The 20,207-nt window shown below is 51.5% G+C and overlaps 1 protein-coding gene across 1 annotated transcript in view; it reads left to right on the top strand.

Moving 5' to 3' along the window:
• Positions 1 to 382: 382 nt before the first annotated feature.
• Positions 383 to 20,207, top strand: part of ADCY3 (adenylate cyclase 3) — an 80,625-nt gene continuing 60,800 nt past the window's right edge. Inside the window, exons 1-2 of the mRNA XM_035110846.3 lie at positions 383 to 985; positions 1,781 to 2,664. Of these exons, the coding sequence (XP_034966737.1) occupies positions 1,975 to 2,664 (690 nt within the window). The 5' untranslated portion in view covers positions 383 to 985; positions 1,781 to 1,974. The remainder of the gene's footprint in view (positions 986 to 1,780; positions 2,665 to 20,207) is intronic.

The following is a 20,207-nucleotide window of genomic DNA, read 5'->3' on the forward strand; positions in this document are numbered from 1 at the left end:
CGCGGGCCGGCTCAGCCCGGCGGCCCAGCCTCTGATCTCCTCTCTCCTCCTTTCCCTCCTGGTCTGGAGAGTCTTACCTTAGTTCGGCATCGTCTGGCCTGGATTCCTTGGGAGCTCCAGCCTCTCCCTCCCGCCGCCGCCGCTAACCACTGGGCGCTGCTGCCTCTGCCTTTTTCTGCGAGAGAAATCGCCTCCCATCAGTTGCAGCTGCGCCCGGGCGCACGCGTGCACACGTGCGCCTCTGGCTTCCCCCTTGCACTTGTTTGAGTTCGTTTTTCCTTCTCTCCACCCTCTGCGATCACTCGCACGGAGGCCTCGCTTTTGCTCCTCCTTCTCCCTCCTCTTTATTATTTTTTTCCTCGCACACACACACTTTTGGCGTTGCGCTGGGGTGGAGATTTCTCCCTCCCTCCCTCCCTTTCCATCCATCCGCGCATTTCTCCTCCGCCCACAACGCGCGCCAGGCGCAGCCACCCGCCCGAGAAGCTCCGCGGGTCTTCCAGGCGACGGGGAGGACCCACCCAGGCCGGAGAGAGAGGCAGGGGAGCCGGCAGAGCCAAGCCGTCGACGCCGGGGTCCGAGACGCCAGCGAGGCAGAACCGGGCGGGGAGGGACGGAGGGCGAGGGATGCGGTGAGCAAGGGAGCCTAAAGGAGACGAGCAGGGCTGTTCTGCTGGGAAAGGAAACGTGGCTCTTTGGGGAAGAAGATGCAGCTTTAGTTTTGGACTCAAGAAAGAGGTGGTGGCGGCGGTTTCCCTTCTGCTGGATGCCAGCTCCGTCGCTGGCGCCCCATTTCCAGCCGGCAGACGGGGCGCGGGGAAGAGATGCAGGAGGAAGCTTGAATGGAGCCTGCGCGCATCTCCGCCGCTCCCTCTCTCCGTGGGAAAGAGCTGGCCGGCTGTGCCAGCCCTCCGGGTCATTTTGACGGGGCCTGAGCCGAAGACTTGACCCTGACCGGCTTGGAGACATGCCCTTGGGGAAGATGGTAAGGATGGAGACACTGGGGGGGGGCGACGCTTGGGGGGGGGGTGTAGAAAGTGAGGGAAACAGCACGGTGGGGAATGGTGCAAGGGTTCCAACTTGAATAAAATATTGGGGGCCCCAAGTAGGCCCCACCCTGCTTAATCGATCACACACACCATTTGAATGGCAATGCCCATCAACTTTGGGCAGGCCAGGCCCCCTCAAGTATTTTTTTTTGGGTGGTGGTCCGAATGCCCCTTGGCTCTTACGGAAGGGAGCGTGCTCCCCTGGCGACCAACTTGTTGACCACTAGTCCTGCTTGCCTTTTCTAACCACATCTGGATGGTGAAACCGTCGCCGCTTGGAGGGGCAGTGGAAGCCAGCAGGGCAGGACACGTTCAACATCTGCCCAAGAATTTTGCTTAAGCCAAGCCGATAGGGATCGATTTGCCAGCGGAATGATTTGCCAGCATCTTTCCTGCCTCCCTTCTGTATTTGAGGGGGTGGTCTGTAGTTCCAGGGACAGCCCCTCGACTCATCTGCTTCTTGAACCGTTTTCGATGGAAGTTCCTCTGGAGCTTGGCCAGCTATTTCCTCACCTTCCTGCATGTGAATTTTCTCAGCACGAAAACATTCATTTGGGTGGGGTTCGGATGCAAGCATAGAGAAGTGTGCTTTTGGGTGCAGCTGGTTTGTGGTGATCTGCTGCTTGCTGGGGGGGGGGGTTTGCTGCGCTAGGCCGGAGGTTGGCATTAAAATGGAGGCCACGTGCATTTTGGGTGACCAACATGTTCCCCCCTCCCTCTCTTTCTGCCAGGGGTCTGCACATGCTGGGCTGTGAGAGATATCGCTTCACACTGGCCCTGGAAGGAGGCGCTGAATAATTGCTCCAGAAGTTTCCGCGCCTTGCGGCCTGCCCGCTTCCCGCTTTTAATGGGAGCTGGACCACCACTGATGTAACTTGGTCATCAGATCCTCCTCGCAGATTGACGGTCGGCAACAGCAAGCAGGATGCCTCAGAACAGGGCCTTCTCCGAGCCCGAGTACTCGGCCGAGTACTCGGCGGACTACTCTGTCAGCTTGCCGTCTGACCCCGAGCATGGGGTAGGCCGCACCCATGAGGTGACGGTGAGGAACTCTGGCTCCTGCCTCTGCCTGCCGCGGTTCATGCGCCTGACGTTTGCCCCGGAATCCCTGGAGAACCTCTACCAGACCTATTTCCGGAGGCAGCGCCACGAGACCCTGCTGGTCTTGGTGGTCTTTGCCGCCCTCTTCGACTGCTACGTCGTCGTCATGTGCACGGTGGTCTACACTGCGGAGAAGCTGCCCACCACCCTGGCGGCCTCGGTGGGCCTGGCCGCCCAGATCCTCCTCTTCATCCTATGCAAGTACCACCTCCTCCCGGACCGCGTCACCCGTAAATTCATGCCCTACATCCTGTGGATCCTCATAGCCGCCCAGATATTCTGCTACCTGGGCCTGAACTATGCCCGCTACCACGAGGCCAGCGACACGGTGGGCTGGCAGGCCTTCTTCGTCTTCTCCTTCTTCCTCACCCTCCCTTTGCGCCTCACGCCCATCGTCCTTATCTCGGCCATCTCCTGCGCCATCCACACCCTGGTGCTGGGGGTCACCATAGCGCAGCAGCAGCAGATGCAGCTGAGTCAAGAATCCATCCTGGGAGGGTATTTGCTGTGGCAGGTAAGGAAAACAGTAGCCGGAGTTTGTGGGGGAGGCAACCCAGAGATCATCCAATCCACCCCCTTGCGAGATTCCTTAGTTGGTGGCCAATTGGCCTCTGCTTAAAGCCCCCCTCTAACTGACACTGTATGCACACTCCTCTTTACTCTGCTTTGAGTGTGCTTCCACTGCTGGCTTGGGAAGCGGTTGTGCGCATGGCATTCGCCAAAACCCATCCTTCTCTCTCCTGTCGTTTCTAATGAAATACTGAATTATGATGCACACACACACATCCATCAGCTTCGGTCCGAATTGGGGGAAATGAATGATCTAGGTGTGTTCTGTAATTGAGTACAGAACCCGAGAGCCTCCACCCCGCACCCTGTCTTCCGAAGCAATCTGCTCGGATTCCTGCATTGCGGGGGGGTTGGACTAGATGACCCTTGGGGGTCCCTTTCAGCTCTGCGATTCTCTGATTGTCATGGAATGCTAAGCAAAAGGGAAAGGGTTTTTGGGGCGGTGCATGATTTAACTTGCTCAGGCAGGGAAGGGCTTTGCAGACGGAGAGCTGTATCCATTTGGAGGCCAATTGAATTGAATTGAATGGGCATGACTAACTGAAGTCCCTCGATTTGAGTGGATCCGCTATGAATATGACGTAGTTTGATCCAACCAACATGTTTCAGCAGGGTGGTGGATGCCATCTCCCTTTGCTCCTCTTTCTGCTCAGGCACGTTACGGAGGAGATAGTGGTTTTTATTTTTTTTTATCAGCAAGGATAAAAAGATATTACAGGAATTCTACCTATATTCAGGGTTCTTAAGACTTTTACTTCCACACCTGTGTGGCATTCCTGGCTTAATGTAGTTGTGGACTGCACAGATTTTGGATTCCCCAAAACACAGAATTTTCCATTCCAAATAACCTCTCTGCTGCCACTTAATAAACTAAACTTCATGCTGGCTTTCTAGTCCTCATGAACTGCATGGCAGTTCTGTAGTGCTGGAGGCACAGAGCTTTATGTGTCCCTAATTATCTCCCCTTTTTCGTAACGGTCCCCCTCACAACTGCTCTGATGACTTAAAGCACCCCCCAGACCTCCCCTGTGATTTGGTTGCTGAGAAATTGGCACATGTGCATTTGCATACGGCAGCCAGTGCCGGACTTACGTAGAAGCTAAACAAGCTATAGCCTAGGGCCCCACTCTCTTGGGGGGCCCCAAAAAAATTAAAGGAAAAAACCCTGGATGCACATTTCCAAAATATAAGATAGAAAACAAATAAAATACAACCTACATACAGCAACAGTGTTTTGTGTTGTGTAGGCTCCTATGATGTAAGCAGTGGCCCCTGCCTGCTAGCCTGCTCCCTAAAACAGGCACCCCCAAACTTCGGCCCTCCAGATGTTTTGGACTACAATTCCCATCATCCCTGACCACTGGTCCTCTTAGTTAGGGATCATGGGAGTTGTAGTCCAAAACAGCTGGAGGGCTGCAGTTTGGGGATGCCTGCCCTAAAATATCACTGGTTTGCTCCTTTCTATTTATAGGGTGCCTGCATGGGCAAATGGCTTTAGATACCTATTAGGTCCATAAATTGACATAAATTACCATTTGCAAAGGACAGCTGGACATATCAAGGGCCCCATTACCTTCAGGAGCTTAGGGCCTCATCAAACCTAAATCCGGCCCTCATGGCATCCCAGCAAATATTAGGTCCATAGTGAAGCAGGCAGATCTTACAAGTCCACCTTGAACTTTTTAAGAAAGGTGAGATCTAAATGTTTGAAATAAATAAATAAATATTGGTGGGCATAATTTATGTGAACTCCACGATTCAAAGTGTGAACGATGAAGGGCCTTTGCGAAACCCCTGGATGCAATAATAATAATATTAGTAGTAGTAATAATAAAAAAATTATTTCTACCCCGCCCATCTGGCTGGGTTTCCCCAGCCACTCTTGGGCGGCTTCCAGCAAAATATTAAAATACAGTAATTCATCAAATATTTAAAGCTTCCCTAAAGAGGGCTGCCTTCACATCTGGTCTTCTAAAAGTCTACTGTTTCAGATATTTTGGGCACAGAATGTTGCATTGGAGCAGCACAAGGTCTGTAAACAGTATAAACAGTATGCTTTCCTTTTTATCCCAGGAGACTGGATATAATTCAGGGATGGTTTCCTTCTTTAGGGGAGCAGCTGAGATTTCCCCCTTGAGTAATAATTCTTGCAACGAGAGTCCACTATGCTAGTCCAGTTGCCTGCGTTGGGAAGGGGGAAGAAGATGCTTGGTTTAGAGCAGGGTTAGACAACGTGGTGCCTTCCGATTTTTTAATATATATATATATTTATTGGGATTTTTATTAAAGTGATACAAAGCAGTTCCAAGAACAAGTCAATGATCGAACAATAAACAACAGTCAAACCAGATGGGGTCAGGATGGAGGCTTAAAGTAACCAGCAGGAAAAATTATATGAAGTACTGTATATACAATATGAATCACATTATTGTTTTTTTTGAAGTTGTATTGAAAAGAAAAGATGGTAAGAAGCTGAAAAGGCATGCAACTCAAAGACTTTATTTTCTGTATGTCCAGTGATGAAAATGGAAGAGGTTGGTGCAGTTGGTCATTAAAATAAGGTAAAGGGACCCCTGACCATTAGGTCCAGTCGTGAGCGACTCTGGGGTTGCGCGCTCATCTCGCATTGTTGGCCGAGGGAGCCGGTGTATAGCTTCCAGGTCATGTGGCCAGCATGACAAAGCCGCTTCTGGCAAACCAGAGCAGCACATGGAAACGCCATTTACCTTCCTGCTGTAGCGGTTCCTATTTATCTACTTGCATTTTGACGTGCTTTCGAACTGCTAGGTTGGCAGGAGCTGAGACCAAGCAACGGGAGCTCACCCCGTCACAGGGATTTGAACCGCCAAATCAGCAATCCCTAGGCTCAGTGGTTTAACCACAGCGCCACCTGGGTCCCATGCAGTTGGTCATTACCGATGTGTAAAATGAAGTCCTACCACCCAGCAATGAAAGTGTCCAGTTTAACCCCCCCTCCACTTGTTGTTGAACTACAACCCCCATCATCCTAGACCACTAGCCTTGCTGGTTGGGGGCTCATGGGAGTTGTAGTCCAAAATATTGACAAAAGCTGGTGTGGACGTAGGTGTAGATGGGCTAGTGATCTGGCTCTTGGAGAGGGAGCTTCATATTTTTAAGTAAAAAATAACAAGAAAAAATTCACTAACCTCCCCTCCACCCTCCTCGTCTGAGATCAAACCACGGAGGCGTATTTAGAGTTCTGGCTCGGGAAAAACCTTGCCTTGATCTTTGACTTGCCAGGATGAATTTCCATGCTTTTCCTAAACCTACATTTTTTTTGCTAATAAAATCAAATAAAGCAGAAGAAACTAAAGAGTTGTTCCGTGGATCAGGCTTAGACTTTCTTTGCTAAAGCTAAATTTGCTCGTAGCAGATAGAAAGAAGGAAGGAAGGAAGGAAGGAAGGAAGGAAGGAAGGAAGGAGCCGACTCTTTGGGACTATTGGATCTATTCAACTTGGGGCAGTTGGGGATGAGCTTATAACTGAAATATAAGAGGACGTTTTAATACCAGCCCCAAATGAAAGAGATCCTTTATGCACAGAAAAAGCTGACGAGGGCACTGGGAGGCAGGTGGAGGTGAGAATCAGAAGGGCCACCAGCATGTTGTACTTGTGCAATCCTTGGGAAATAAATATTTTCACTGGGCTTGCCTTCAGAGTAGAGTCAAAAGGCTCTTGAGTGGCTGGGCCTGCTAATTCTCTGCTGTGGGTAGTAAGGCTGAGGTCCAGCGCCGAGGGCCTTCTGGCGGTTCCCTCGCTACGAGAAGCCAAGTTACAGGGAACCAGGCAGAGGGTTTTCTCGGTAGTGGCACCCACCCTGTGGAATGCCCTCCCACCAGAGGTCAAAGAGAACAAAAATTACCAGACCTTTAGAAGGCATCTCAAGGCAGCCCTGTTTAGGGAAGCTTTCAATGTTTGATGGATTTCTGTATTTTAATATTTTGTTGGAAGCCACCCAGAGTGGCTGGGGGAACCCGGCCAGATGGGCGGGGTATAAATGATAAATTATTATTATTATTATTATTATTATTATTATTATTATTACTTACCTGAGAGTAGGGGCGTTGAAATATACTCGGAGTCGAGAGTGAATTTCATGCTCTTTATTCAGCTCATATTCATCAAGGAGAAGAAGAGAAGACGAATGGCTCTTTTCCCAAAACCATCTGCTTATATACATTATTTACACAATGGGCCTTGCGTGATTGGCTACTTCAGGGCTACACCTGTGGGCCAATTATATTGTGGATTGACTTCTGCCTGCAGCCTGATTGGCTGCTCCAGCAGGCCAATCAGGTTGCGGATTCACTTCCACCTGAAGTTGGATTGGGTAGCTCCCGCTGATTCTGAATCCTATTGTTCTAGGATTCAGCTCAGTACATAACACCCCTCCCCTCTAAGTTCCAGTCCTGCCCGGGAAGTTGCATTCGTAGTCCCCAAGGTCTGCTGGCCGCCTCCGTGTGCGTTGTGGCCTGGGGTGTTCCTTGGTCAGGGGTTCTGGTTCTGGCTCGTGTTCCGAGGCTGCTGGCTGTGCCGGGGCTGTCTGGTCTGGCGCCACTGAACCACTAGGTTGTGACTCTGGTTCCGGTGTCCTTCCAGCCTCGGGGCGCCCCTCTGTGCCTACTGCTTCTGCTTCCCCTGCCCACCCCTCTCGCTCTACAGGCCTCACTGCCCTGCTGTCCCCTTGGGACCCATCTGTCCCGCTCTCCTCCCGGGTTCCTCCCGGGAATCGTCGCCGTAGCTGGTCGCAGTGGCGGCGCCAACATTGCCCCCCTTCCGTTAGTACCTCGTACGACACGGGACCGGTCACCTTGGTGACTGTGGCGGGTACCCATGCTGGGCCTGCCCCAAAATTCTTTGCATACACTGGGTCCTGGGCCACAAATGTCCGGGGGTTCCTGCCTTTCCCCACCACTACCTCATCCTGAGCTCTGTCGGGGTGAAGTCGGTCCAGTCTAGTTGCAAGGCGCCGGCCCATGAGTAGTTCAGCTGGGCTCCGGCCCGTCGTTGTGCTTGGGGTGCTGTGCTGTGCTAGAAGAAATGCGGCAAGGCGGTATTCCCAGTCCCCTTGTGTTATGCGGCGGAGGCTGTCCTTGGTGGTCCGCACCATGCGCTCCGCTTGGCCATTGGTGGCAGGGTGGAATGGTGCTGAGCGGATGTGGCGGATGGCGTTCTGCGCTGTGAAGGTCTGGAACTCCTCTGACGTGAATGCGGTTCCATTGTCCGAGACGAGGGTGTCAGGGAGCCCGTGGGTTGCAAACAGCTTACGTAGTACCCGGATGGCTGCCGCCGTAGAAGTGGACGGTACCAGTGCGACCTCCAGCCATTTGGTGTAGGAATCCACCACTATGAAGAATGTTTTTCCCTGGAAGGGGCCAGCGAAGTCCACGTGCAAGCGTGACCATGGATGTCGGGCGGACTCCCAGGGCTGGACTGGGGCCCTTGGGGGATCCGGGCGGGATTCTTGGCAGGTCTGGCAGTGTTGGACCCAGGCCTCTATCTCTCTGTCAATCCCCGGCCACCACACATAACTCCTGGCAAGGGCCTTCATCCTCACTACCCCTGGGTGTGTCTCGTGTAGGGCTGTGAGGACCCTTTTGCGGAGGGGCTGGGGAACAACAACCCTGCTTCCCCATAACAGGCACCCCTTGTGGGCCGACAGTTCATGTTTGCGGTTTGTGTAGCCAGCGAATTCTGGCCCGGGGCTGCTGCTGGGCCATCCTCGCCACACCCAGTCCAGGACCCGGGAGATGACCCTATCTTTTGTGGAATGGTGCGCAACTTCTTGTGCCTGAATGGGTCGGTCGGGAAGCAGCTCCAGGGTCATAACCTCTTGCGCAGGCGCTGGGTCTGGGCCTGTTTCTGGTAGTGGTAGCCTGCTGAGTGCGTCTGCGTGGCCCATCGCCTTCCCAGGGCGGTGGATTAGTGCATACTGGTAGCCGGCAAGGAAAATTGACCACCTGAGGACACGTGGAGACAACACTTGGGGGGTCTGCTTCTCGGGGGCAAACAGGCCAAGCAACGGCTTGTGGTCAGTCACTATGGTAAAGGGCCGCCCGTACAAGAAATCATGGAATTTTTTTACGCCCTTCACGATTGCCAGACCCTCCTTGTCAATCTGTGAGTAGTTTCGTTCGGCTGCAGCAAGCGTCTGGGAGAAGTATGCCACCGGCACCTCTCTTCCATCCGGGAGTTGGTGTCCCAGGACAGCGCCGATGCCATAGGGAGAGGCGTCGCATGCCAGCACCACTGGCAGCCTCTCGTCGAAGTGTGCCAAGATCGAGTTCGAGACGAGCAAGTCCTTGACTGCCTGGAATGCGGCCCTTTGTCGCTGGCCCCACACCCAAGGGGCCCTTTTATCTAGGAGTCTGTGTAGGGGCTCCGCTACCGCTGCCTTATGGGGAAGGAAGGCATGGTAAAAGTTCAATAGTCCCAAGAATGACTGAAGTTCGGGCTTGCTCTTGGGCGCTGGGGCCTCACAAATGGCCCGTACCTTGTCACCGGTTGGATGGACCCCTTCTGCGTCCACCTTAAATCCCAGAAAGTCCACCTGCGGCACTCCCAGTAAACACTTTTCCCGCTTCACCTTGAGGCCCGCCGTCTGGAAACGGTGCAGGACGGAGCGGAGGCGGTCCTCAAATTCCTCTGGTGTGGGCCCGGCGATCAGTACATCATCGAAGAAGGGGGTGACGCCAGGAATCCCTTTAAGGAGAGAGTCCATTAGATTCTGGAATATGCCTGGTGCCACGCTAACGCCAAATTGCAGCCGCTTTACTCTGAATGCCCCTCTGTGCGTCACAATCGTCTGAGCCTCTGCTGTGGCTTCGTCCACAGGCAACTGTTGATACGCTTGGGCCAAGTCCAGTTTGCCAAAGATTTTTGACCCAGCCAGGGTGGCGAGGACATGGCTGACCACTGGCACTGGGTATGCATGGGCCGTGAGAGCCTTGTTTATGGTGCATTTGTAGTCTGCACAGATGCGGACCGAACCGTTAGGCTTGACGGGTGTGACAATTGGAGTTTCCCAGGGGGCGTTGGGCACCGGCTCCAGCACTCCTTGCTCCACGAGCCGGTCCAATTCCTCGTCTATGCGGGGTTTCAGGGCGAACGGGACCCGGCGGGCCTTGTGCCTGATGGGTCGTACAGCGGGGTCTAGCTGTAGGGCAATGGGGGGTCCTGTATATCGTCCCAATGCCCCACCGAAAACCCCTGGAAACTCTTTGCATATGGCGTCCACGTCCACTTGTAAGCTAGTGCGGTTCACCCCGGTAACGGCTAGCCCCAGAGGTCCAAACCATGCCAGTCCCAGTAAGCTAACGTAGGGGCCCTTAACTACCAGCAAGTCCAATTGTTGCTTTCGCCCTCGATATTGCACCCTGAAGGTCCCCACCCCCATTGTAGGGACCTTACGTTTCTGGAAGTCCCGGAGGGTGAATGGGGCCGGCCTTAGTTTGGGACCCCCATTAGGGCACAGTTCCCTTAATGTTCGGGCCGAGATTATGGATAGAGTTGAACCCGTGTCCAGCTCCATGCGGCATGGGGCTCCCTCTATCTGTACCTCTATATAAATTTTCTCTGTGCTGGGATGGGGCAACTGGAATACCTGGTAGTCCGTGATCTCCGTCGAGTTGCCTTGGTGCATGGTGCCGTGTGACCTGGGGCTCCTGGGTCGGTCATCTGATGCTTGTCGACGGGTGAGTCGAGTCCGACACACCCGGGCGATGTGTCCCAATTTTCTGCACTGCCTGCACTCTGCGTTGCGGAAACGACAGGTCCTCCTCTCGTGGTTCTCCCCGCAGCTTGCACAGTTCCCTCCTTCTCGTCGAGGCTGCTGTGGTGTGTGTGCTGCTTGAGTGCGCCGCTGTACTCGGTGTACTTCCTCCCTGTCAGATTCGGATTCGTCAGTGAGGTCTTCGTGGTAGACCCTCGGTTGGGATGGCGGGGCCGGTCGTGCCTCTTGCGTTGACCTCTCGGCGGCTTCGGTTGCCAGGGCTTCCTCCAGAGCAATCTGGAACGTGAGGTCTTTTTTGGCGTAGAGGCGTCGTTGCAACATCTCGTCCCTCAGGCCACCAACGAGGCGGTCACGAAGCATGTTCTCCAACTCTGAGAAGTTGCATAACCGGGCGGCTTGGCGGAGGGAGGTCACAAACCCAGTTATGGTTTCCCCCGGGGCTTGCCGCTTTGCGTAGAAGGCATTTCGGCAAGCTACCACCGAGGGCTGTGGTGAAAAGTGCTCCTTCAGCCGTTCCATTATTGTTTTGTAAGAGACGGTAGCGACATCTCTAGGTGCAAGGAGAGCCCGGGCGATTTCAAACGTCTCCTCTCCACAGACGCTGAAGAATGTCGCCCTCTTCATGGCATCGTTGGTGACTTCTTTCGCTTGCAGGAGGAAGTTGAAACGGGCGGCGTACCCTTCCCAGTCTCCTGATGCTGGTTTGAATGGCAAGAAGCTGCTGTCGGTTGCCATTCTGGGTTCCTTGGGTCCTGGAGCTGAAGCCTGGATGCACGGTGCGATGCAGCGGTGCAGCAGGTGGCGGTGCTGCGGTGCAGTGCGTGGTGGCGGTCAGCTCAGCAGGATCCCATCCTCGTCGCCAGTGAAATATACTCGGAGTCGAGAGTGAATTTCATGCTCTTTATTCAGCTCATATTCATCAAGGAGAAGAAGAGAAGACGAATGGCTCTTTTCCCAAAACCATCTGCTTATATACATTATTTACACAATGGGCCTTGCGTGATTGGCTACTTCAGGGCTACACCTGTGGGCCAATTATATTGTGGATTGACTTCTGCCTGCAGCCTGATTGGCTGCTCCAGCAGGCCAATCAGGTTGCGGATTCACTTCCACCTGAAGTTGGATTGGGTAGCTCCCGCTGATTCTGAATCCTATTGTTCTAGGATTCAGCTCAGTACATAACAGGCGTGAGGCAAATTAATCTGCATTTAAAGGCAACACTGCCCGATTCACACTTTCCAAAATAATGCGAGAACTGAGACATGCATAAATATGTATCCTTACGTGAAAACAACCTACAAGTGCATTCTGTTCGTGAAGATTGCTTTGCAAGAATGTGCATGTAAGGCGAAACTGCATACAAATGTGTATATATTGGGAGAGGTTTGTGAATTTTCACGAGGACCTTTCAAAAAACAGTTTGCAGGCCAGTATGCAAATGTGGAGAACTTAAGATGGGAAAAATAAGACACTGAGAAAAGCCAGAACGGGCAGGTTTTTCTCATCCCTACCGGAGAGTAACCTCCGTAGAACATAAAGAAAGGAGGCTCATATCCAAGTCAACAGAAATAAGGGCCATGCTGCAAGAGAGCTTCCCACCTTTTCTATCTTTCCACCCACAGAATAGTTTGTGGAGGAGCCTGCTGTAGCTCATTTAGCCTTATCAGGAGACTGGCTTGTGGGTACAATAGAAAACCGAGCGGTTTGCAAGGAGTTGTGCCACTTCAGGCTGTCATTGGGGAATCTAATTTTTCTTTTTTTACACGCTTCCTTACACTGAAACTCCCAGCAAATAGAAAACCAACAGAGCAGGGTGTGTGGGGTGGGTACAGCCTTTCTCCCTGATGTGCTAGTTTTCTATCAGCAGAGATATTGTCTTAGGCAGTAGGGCATTCAGAAAAGTTGTGTTCTCGCCATCAATGCCTATATGATGAGCCCACTGCCTCGGCTGCATAGCCCAGGCCAGCAGGTCTTGGAATTATTGAAACCTTGTAAACTGGGAAGGAGCGGATGCCTCAAATGTATGGAAAGCAAGTACAGGTAGCAGTTCTTTACCTGGATTTCAACAGCCTTAGAGCATGCATGGTGTTCACAGAGATTATTTGCTCAGGAATGTTTCTCCCGACTGCTGATCTTCCCCCATTTCTCTATAGAAGCCAGGGGAGCCATGCCCACTGCTCTCCATTCAAGTATATTTATTAATTAAATTTGCACCCTGACCTTCTTCTCAGAGGAGCACTTGGTAGCGAACAACAAGTGGATGAAAGCATCTTAAGAATAACACCAGTGCAAGATGCAGACTGGGAATGCTCTTGTAGGAAGAGGAAGGTCTTCAGATATCAGAGGTGGCGCTTCTGAGCCAGCAAGGTGTGGGGTTGGGGTGGGGTGGGGAATACCGCTTCCTTAAACCCTGGGGAGCTGCTGCCAGTCAGTGTAGACAGTTCCGAGGGGAGGGGATTCCAGAGAACAGCTGCTGTAACACTAAAAGCCCGATTCCTACAATGTGTGGAATAGACGGTATTTCTGCAGGAGGCCCCCACCTGCAGTGATCAGCTGGATATGTAAGAGGTGAGACTATCCTTCAGGTATCAGTCCCAAGAGCGCCTTCTCGGTAGTGGCACCCGCCCTGTGGAACGCCCTCCCATCAGATGTCAAGGAAATAAACAATTATCTGACTTTTAAAAGACATCTGAAGGCAGCCCTGTTTAGGGAAGCTTTTAATGTTTGATGTTTCATCGTGTTTTTAATATTCTATTGGGAGCCACCCAGAGTGGCTGGGGAAACCCAGCCACATGGGTGGAGTATTAATAATAATAATAATAATAATAATAATAATAATAATAATAATATACCAAAGCCAGCACCCTGAACTTAGCACCTTGAACTATATGGAGGAAGGGGAGGGTGTGCAGTGTGCAATTCAGAGTATTATGGCCTGTTCATATTTCGGGAGTTCAATGCCTTCCAAGCAAATTTTAGGAGCGGGGTGACGGTGGTTTTTCGTGGTGGTGGTGAGAGAATTGAGCACAAAGCCTAACATCAGTCACGCCTTACTCCAGATTGAAGTATGTATCTGACAAAACAGGGGATCCAGATCCAAGTTGGATTTCTAAAAAACAACAACCAGCAAGCCAGTTTGGCAGGAGGGGTCATAGCTGAGTGGCAGAGTTTCTGTCTTGTGTGCAGAAAGTCCCAGGTTCTCTCCCCAGAGAGCTGCAGCTGTCTCTGGGGTGGGCTTCCCGTATTTGTATGCTCCTAAATATACCAACCTAATACGTTGAGAAATGCATGTGGTGGTTGCTGAGCCATATCTTTGAACAAGGTCGCGATCGAACAGCAGGGAAGTGTTGTAGAGAGGGAGAATGACAAGCTCCAGAAGCTGATTGGCGGCTGCAGAAATGGTGAAACCATGTCTACTCCTCCCCCCCCGCCACCAGTTCTCTTTCTACACCTCCCCTCCCAATGCTTTTTCTCTAGGCGCAGAGCCTGAAAATGATCTCAGCTTGAACAGACAGAGAAACAGGCCATTGGAAATCTCCCCTTACTGTTGTTTCACACTGAAGACAAAGGGCTGCCTCCGGTTTCTGTTGTACGTCACACCACCCTGGTTTGCACGACATGCTAAGCTAAACCGTGGCTTAGTGTCAGCATGCAAACTCCCCTTCTCTCTGGTGGTTCTGTTGCTGCGCTGCACTGCGCTAAACCATGGCTTGGCTTAGTGCATCGTCCGAACGCAAGCTCACAGCTTAACTCTTGCCAGACAAACCGTGAGCTGCAACCCAAGTTTCTCCAGTGGTTTGTGGCTTGAGCCTGGATTGGGATGCGAAGACAAACCGTGGCTTGACTCAGGGTAGCAGTAAGAAAGCCAAAGAGGAAGAAGGCGAATGCTAGCTCCTCTCGCAGAACTCGCATGCGTGGCTTGACTTACCCACGATGTGCAAACCATGCTACTGTTGGCATGAAATAAAGATTAGCTTGCAATCCCCGCAGACGTGCTTGCTCACCTCTCAGTTAAATGCCATGTGAACATTTGCTTTCAAGACGTAAAGCAAGGGCAAAGTTCACGTGTTAACACTTTCGTGTGTTTATCTTGTGTTGATTTGAAGCTTGATTTGTGTTGACACTGAAGCAAGCAAATAAATACATTTTTTTGGTTAGAGAGTGCTTTCCAGAGTAGCTAATTGCCGTCGCAAACAAACGAGGTCATTAAGAGCTCTATGGATTTCACCACAAGCCACTGGGAAAGTTAACTCGAGGTGTCTGTCAGACAAGCCTCTTCAGAGGTCAGGATGACATCTCTCATAAATACAGCTCCCCTCCCCCCTTGCAGTGGGGAATTTCTCCAGCCAGATCTGCGTAAAGAGACATAGCAGAGTCTCGCCCTGTTTTCCCACAGTGACCTCTTACAGAGCCTAGTCTGGGTGGCTCAGGGACCAGAGTGCCAAAGGCCTAGCAGGCAAGACGCAGGTCCCCTGAGCACCTTACACTAGGGTTAGCCAATACACTGTGCTCCATCTCCCATCATCCCCAGCTGGTATGGCCAGTGGAGTTGTCATCTGCAATGCCTGGAGAGCATCACATTGGCTACAGATGCCTTAATGCCAAACCATGGTTTCCAGACTCTTGCTTGCTGGGTGGTCACTAACTGTGGCTTGCCAGTTCAGAAGCTTCTGGCAAGTCATGGCTAAAATTCTTGCACCGTGGCTTGGCGTCATGTCTTCTCTGCAACCAAGACAGGCATTGTTTGTAACATATGTATTCTAGTAAGAGCTTGAAGCTATTTTAGTGTTCTGTTTAAATCTGCTATTCTTACTAGAATACATACTTTTATTTGATTGCAACTCGTGAGTAGGATTTATTCCTAGCATTGAAATTTCTGGCCAGAGTTCAGAGAAGGTTAAGGGGTAATATGATAGCCATGTTCAAATATATGAAAGGATGCCATATAGAGGAGGGATAAAGGTTGTTTTCTGCTGCTCCAGAGAAGTGGACACGGAGCAATGGATTCAAGCTACAAGAAAGAAGATTCCACCTAAACATTAGGAAGAACTTCCTGACAGTAAGAGCTGTTCGGCAGTGGAATTTGCTACCAAGGAGTGTGGTGGAGTCTTCTTCTTTGGATGTCTTTAAGCAGAGGCTTGACAGGCATATGTCAAGAATGCTTTGATGGTGTTTCCTGCTTGGCAGGGGGTTGGACTGGATGGCCCTTGTGGTCTCTTCTAACTCTGTGATTCTATGATTCTATGATTCTTGGTATCTTTCCTTTTGGTTTAACTCACAACTAGAACTCCAATTTATTTGATTGTTTGTAACATAGCTGTGAACGGTAGCTTTGGAGGTCCGAACTGCGGCGGAGGAAGGGGCACGGGCGCCTGGGGCGACGCGCCCAGGGGCAGGAGGAGCTGCCCATAGGGAGTCTGCCTGCCTCCTCCCACTCAGTTGCCCTACAGCTGGGGGGGTGGGTGGACCATTTGAGCAGCATGGAGCCTGCGTGCGCCCAAGCCACCGCGCCTCCCCCAGGAGAGACGCATGTCCCGGGCGCGCTGCAGGCCCTGTGGTGAGTGCCACCTGGCATTTTGTCACCCCCCTCAGTGGTGACACCCAGGGCGGCCCACACCCACCGTACCCCCTTCCTCCGCCCCTGGGGCTGAGTGTGTCATTCAGAAAGTGTGTGTTTGTCATGTTCCTATTTGTGGGCCTTTGGTGAAGGAGGAAGCACGTGGGCCTTTTCTCTCTTCATGGCTTCGTATGCATGTTTTTGTGTATGTGTGCTTAGTATTCTGAAAAGCTGGCCCTTTGAAAAGTCGTAGCCTGGCTGCAGAACACGGCTGGCGAACCACACCCTGAAGGGTCTCATGAACCTGGAGGCAGCCAACAGCTGTTTCAGAGATGCTGTCTCTGGAGGAAAGGCAGGGTGGTGTAGCGGTTAGGGCGTCGGACTAGGACGTGGATCACCAGGGTTCAAATCCCCACTCGACATAAAGGTCACTGGGGGACTTTGGGGGCTAGTAACTGCCTCTCGGCCAAATCAACCTCACAGGGTTGTTTGGGGGGGATTAAATGAGGGAGGGGGGGGAGAATCATGTAAGCAACCTTGAGGCTGTTAGAAAAAAAGTAGTGGGATAGAAATGCAATAAGTTAATAAGAAGGGAAGAGAGACAATGGTTTGTGCTTTGTAGTAGCAGTAGCAGTAGTAGTGATGATGATGATGATGATGATGATGATGATGATGATGAAGGCACCAGCTGAACCTTCTTGGGGAGAGCATTCAGCAAACGGGGAGCCACTGCAGAAAGGGCCCACTCTTGTGTTTTATCCACTCTGAACCTTTCAACTTTCAGCTTCAACCTGATTTTCATTTGTTCCAATTCAGCGCTAACTGCGAGTTTCCCCGGGGGGAAGCAGTAGGGCAAATGGAGGAGTGTGTGTGGATGAGCCCCAAGTCTTCGAAAAGTCCTTTGAAAATGCCCCTCTTCAGCCTTCTAATCTCCTGGCGAAACAGAGCCCACTCCCTTTAACTGACTGTGGGTGGATAGAGAAAAGTTTTCCTCCCTCTCTCAGAGCACCAGGATTCATCCAACGAAGCTGAATCTTGGGAGATTCGGGACAGGTGAAAGAAAGGACTTCTTCACGCAGTGCAGAGTTAAACTGTGGAACTCCCTGTCACAGGAGGCAGCGATGTCCACCCGCTTGGATGGCTTTAAAAGAGGGCGAGGCAAATTCACGGAGGAGGAGAGGGCTCTCGATGTCGACTAGTCAGGATGCAAAGCTCAGCACCCGCAGTTGGAGGGCGGCAAGGCGGAATACCTGTTGCTGGAAACCGCAGGAGGGGAAACAACTCTTGCACTCTGGTCCTGCCTTCCTGGTTTCCCACAGGCATCCAGTAGGATGCTGCAGGATGCTGGACTTAGATATAATGGGTGCCTCTGAAGTGTCTAAACAAGCTGCTTTTTACGAAAAACCCCAGGGGGCAACTCAGCATGGAACTGCTGCCGTTTCTGCTTTCAGACTCAGAGCTCCTTGGAGTCAGAGTTTGCCTCGCTAGGCTGGCCCTGTGCTATTTATAGGAGCGAGTTGTGTGTACACAAATTTTCTGTCACAATAACTGCACGCAAACACACACACTCGGAGGCCGGCTGCCCCAGCGGGGCGACGATGATGCCTCTCGGCTGTTGGGAGTTTGTTTGCGTGTTTTCAGCCTCTTTGCCTCCCTTGCCCTCTTTAGAGCTAATTGCTTGTGTTTAACGCAGACAACTAATGCCCTGGGCGGCCGTCTCCGCAGGGAGCAACCACCTCCTGAGCCCAGGAGCCTGCAGGAGAATAACACACACTTGGCCGGGGCATTGGACTTTCTGCTCCAGAACCTTTTCCGCTGTAGTTAAGCCCATTTTTGGACATGCACCTTGTTCATAGGGGGGTACATCCGAAAAATCAGCAGATCCCAAGGACAATCCACAGCCTTTTCTGTGCAGGGAAACGCAGAAAGCACAAGCAGGGGCCTGTAACAGAATACTGTCGTGTGTGGATCATACAATCCTAGAACGGGAAGGGAACACAGGGGGCCATCTAGTCCAGCCCCCTGCAATGCAGGCATCTTTTGCCCAATGTGGGGCTCGAACTCACGACCCTGAGATTAAAGGTCTAGTGCTCTATCAGCCAAGCTATATCTGCCATCCATTGCTATTCTTTGTCCCAGCCAGCCAGCTGCTTTCTTCACCCTATGCCTCCCAAATTCCGTTTTCTGGTCCTTGGCCCCAACAGACACTCAGTGTTCTGCTTAGTCCACACTGGGCTGTTTTGGGGTTTCTTCCAAGCCTGCCAATACTTCCCTCGTTTGCCTGGGTGGTGCTGTCTTGGCTACATAAGGATAGGTACCGGGGGGCGGGTTTGGGTTTCCTGTCCCAGATGCCTTTAGGAAGCTCACAAGCAAGACCCAAGCGCCAGACGATTCTCTCCCCTCCTGCGGTTTCCAGAAATTGCCATTAGGAAGCATTTCATTTCATTTCACTTTTAAGTTGCAGAATGCCTTTCTATATTACTATGCCCAAGGCGGCAACAAAATATTCAGCCAAGAGCACACATCTTATAATAATCTGACCCAATGCAAAAAATTGTAATGAAACATGACTTTAAAATGGAATGACTTATATCAGAGGTCCTCAAACTTTTTCAGCAGGGTCCAGTGTCCCTCAGACCTTGTGGGGGGGCCAAACTATATTTTTTTTGGGGGGGGATGAACGGCGTCGGATGGACGAAGAGCGGCACGCGAAAGGGCTCTGGAGAGGGGCTGGCAGCAACATAGCCCAGCCCCCTTCCTCCTCTAGGCAGGGCGGGGAGAAGCCAGGAGGAGGGAGGGAGGAGGCGCCGCTGCCGTGTGAGGTAGAGAGAGGGAGAGAGAAAGAATGCCCGCACTGGCAATCCATGTGGCGATTTCCGGACCGTCCGTGGGCCAGCTTTAGAAGGCAATTGGGCCGGATCCGACCTGCGGGCCTTAGTTTGCCGACCCATGACTTATATCAAATACGGTAATACTCAATAATCTATTAGAATATAAAAGTACACAACAAAATTAACTCTCAAAACATCAGCAAATAATTAAACAGAAATTCACTCTTAACATTTACAATGAATGATTACTAAACAACGATCAATAAAAATAACTGCAAGTCACAATGCATAAAATGCCATAATGCAAAACCATGTAAAAGGATCCAATTGAGCAATGAAGACACACAACTTACAAAACTATTAATTAATTTTCATTTTATAATAATAATAATAATAATAAGTAATAATAATAATAATTAATAATAATTTATTATTTATACCCCACCCATCTGGCCGGGCCTCCCCCGCCACTCTGGGTGGCTTCCAACACGCATCAAAATACATTAAAATATCACAGACTAAAAGCTTCCCTAAACAGGGCTGCCTTTAGGTAATTTCTAAATGTCAGGTAGTTGTTTATCTCTCTGACCTCTGATGGGAGGGCGTTCCCCAGGGCGGGCGCCACTACCAAAAAGGCCCTCTTGCCTGGTTCCCTGTAGCTTTGTTTCTCGCAGTGAGGGAACCGCCAGAAGGCCCTCGGCGCTGGATCTCAGTGTCTGGGAGGCAGAGCATCTTTGTGCGCTGTTAAACTATGGAACTCACTCCTGCAAGAGGCTCTTGTGTTCGAATCCTGCTCGAGGGTTTCCCACAAGGGGCATCTGGTTGGCCAATGTGAGAACAAGATGCTGGACAAGATGGGCTCGTGGCCTGATCCAGCAGCCTCTTCTTACATTTGCTTTCTCTCTTTGTCTAAACCCGGAGAATACAAATGGCCGAGGGAGAAACCACCGCAGCAGATCTTGTCTGGGCAGCTCACGGCTTTCCTTTTGGGTCGTTTTCCTTCCAGGGTTTATGGACTTCCCGGGAAAACGATGGCCTCCACCCCAGAGAGAACGGGTGCTGCTCTTTTGCTGCGGCTCGCATTCGTCGATCACCGGGCTTCCGAATCCCACTCGGATGCTTCCTCAGTGCTCCAAAAGTGGGTTGGTTGCCATGGCAACTCCGAGGAGCTAAGAATAGCAAGTCCCTGGTGCACATTTGTTGGGGTGGTGCTGGTGGAAGGTGGCTTCCCTCCCCCCCCCTTCAGAACCTGCGGAAGGGGATATCCCTCTTCTTTCATGCATTTATTCTCCTCCTCTCCCCCAACCCCGCCAGGTATTCTACTGTTTAGCTTTTCCTTTTCTGGA

This window comes from Zootoca vivipara, chromosome 3, assembly GCF_965207765.1.
Source record: "Zootoca vivipara chromosome 3, rZooViv2.hap1.1, whole genome shotgun sequence".
NCBI classification, from domain to species: domain Eukaryota; kingdom Metazoa; phylum Chordata; class Lepidosauria; order Squamata; family Lacertidae; genus Zootoca; species Zootoca vivipara.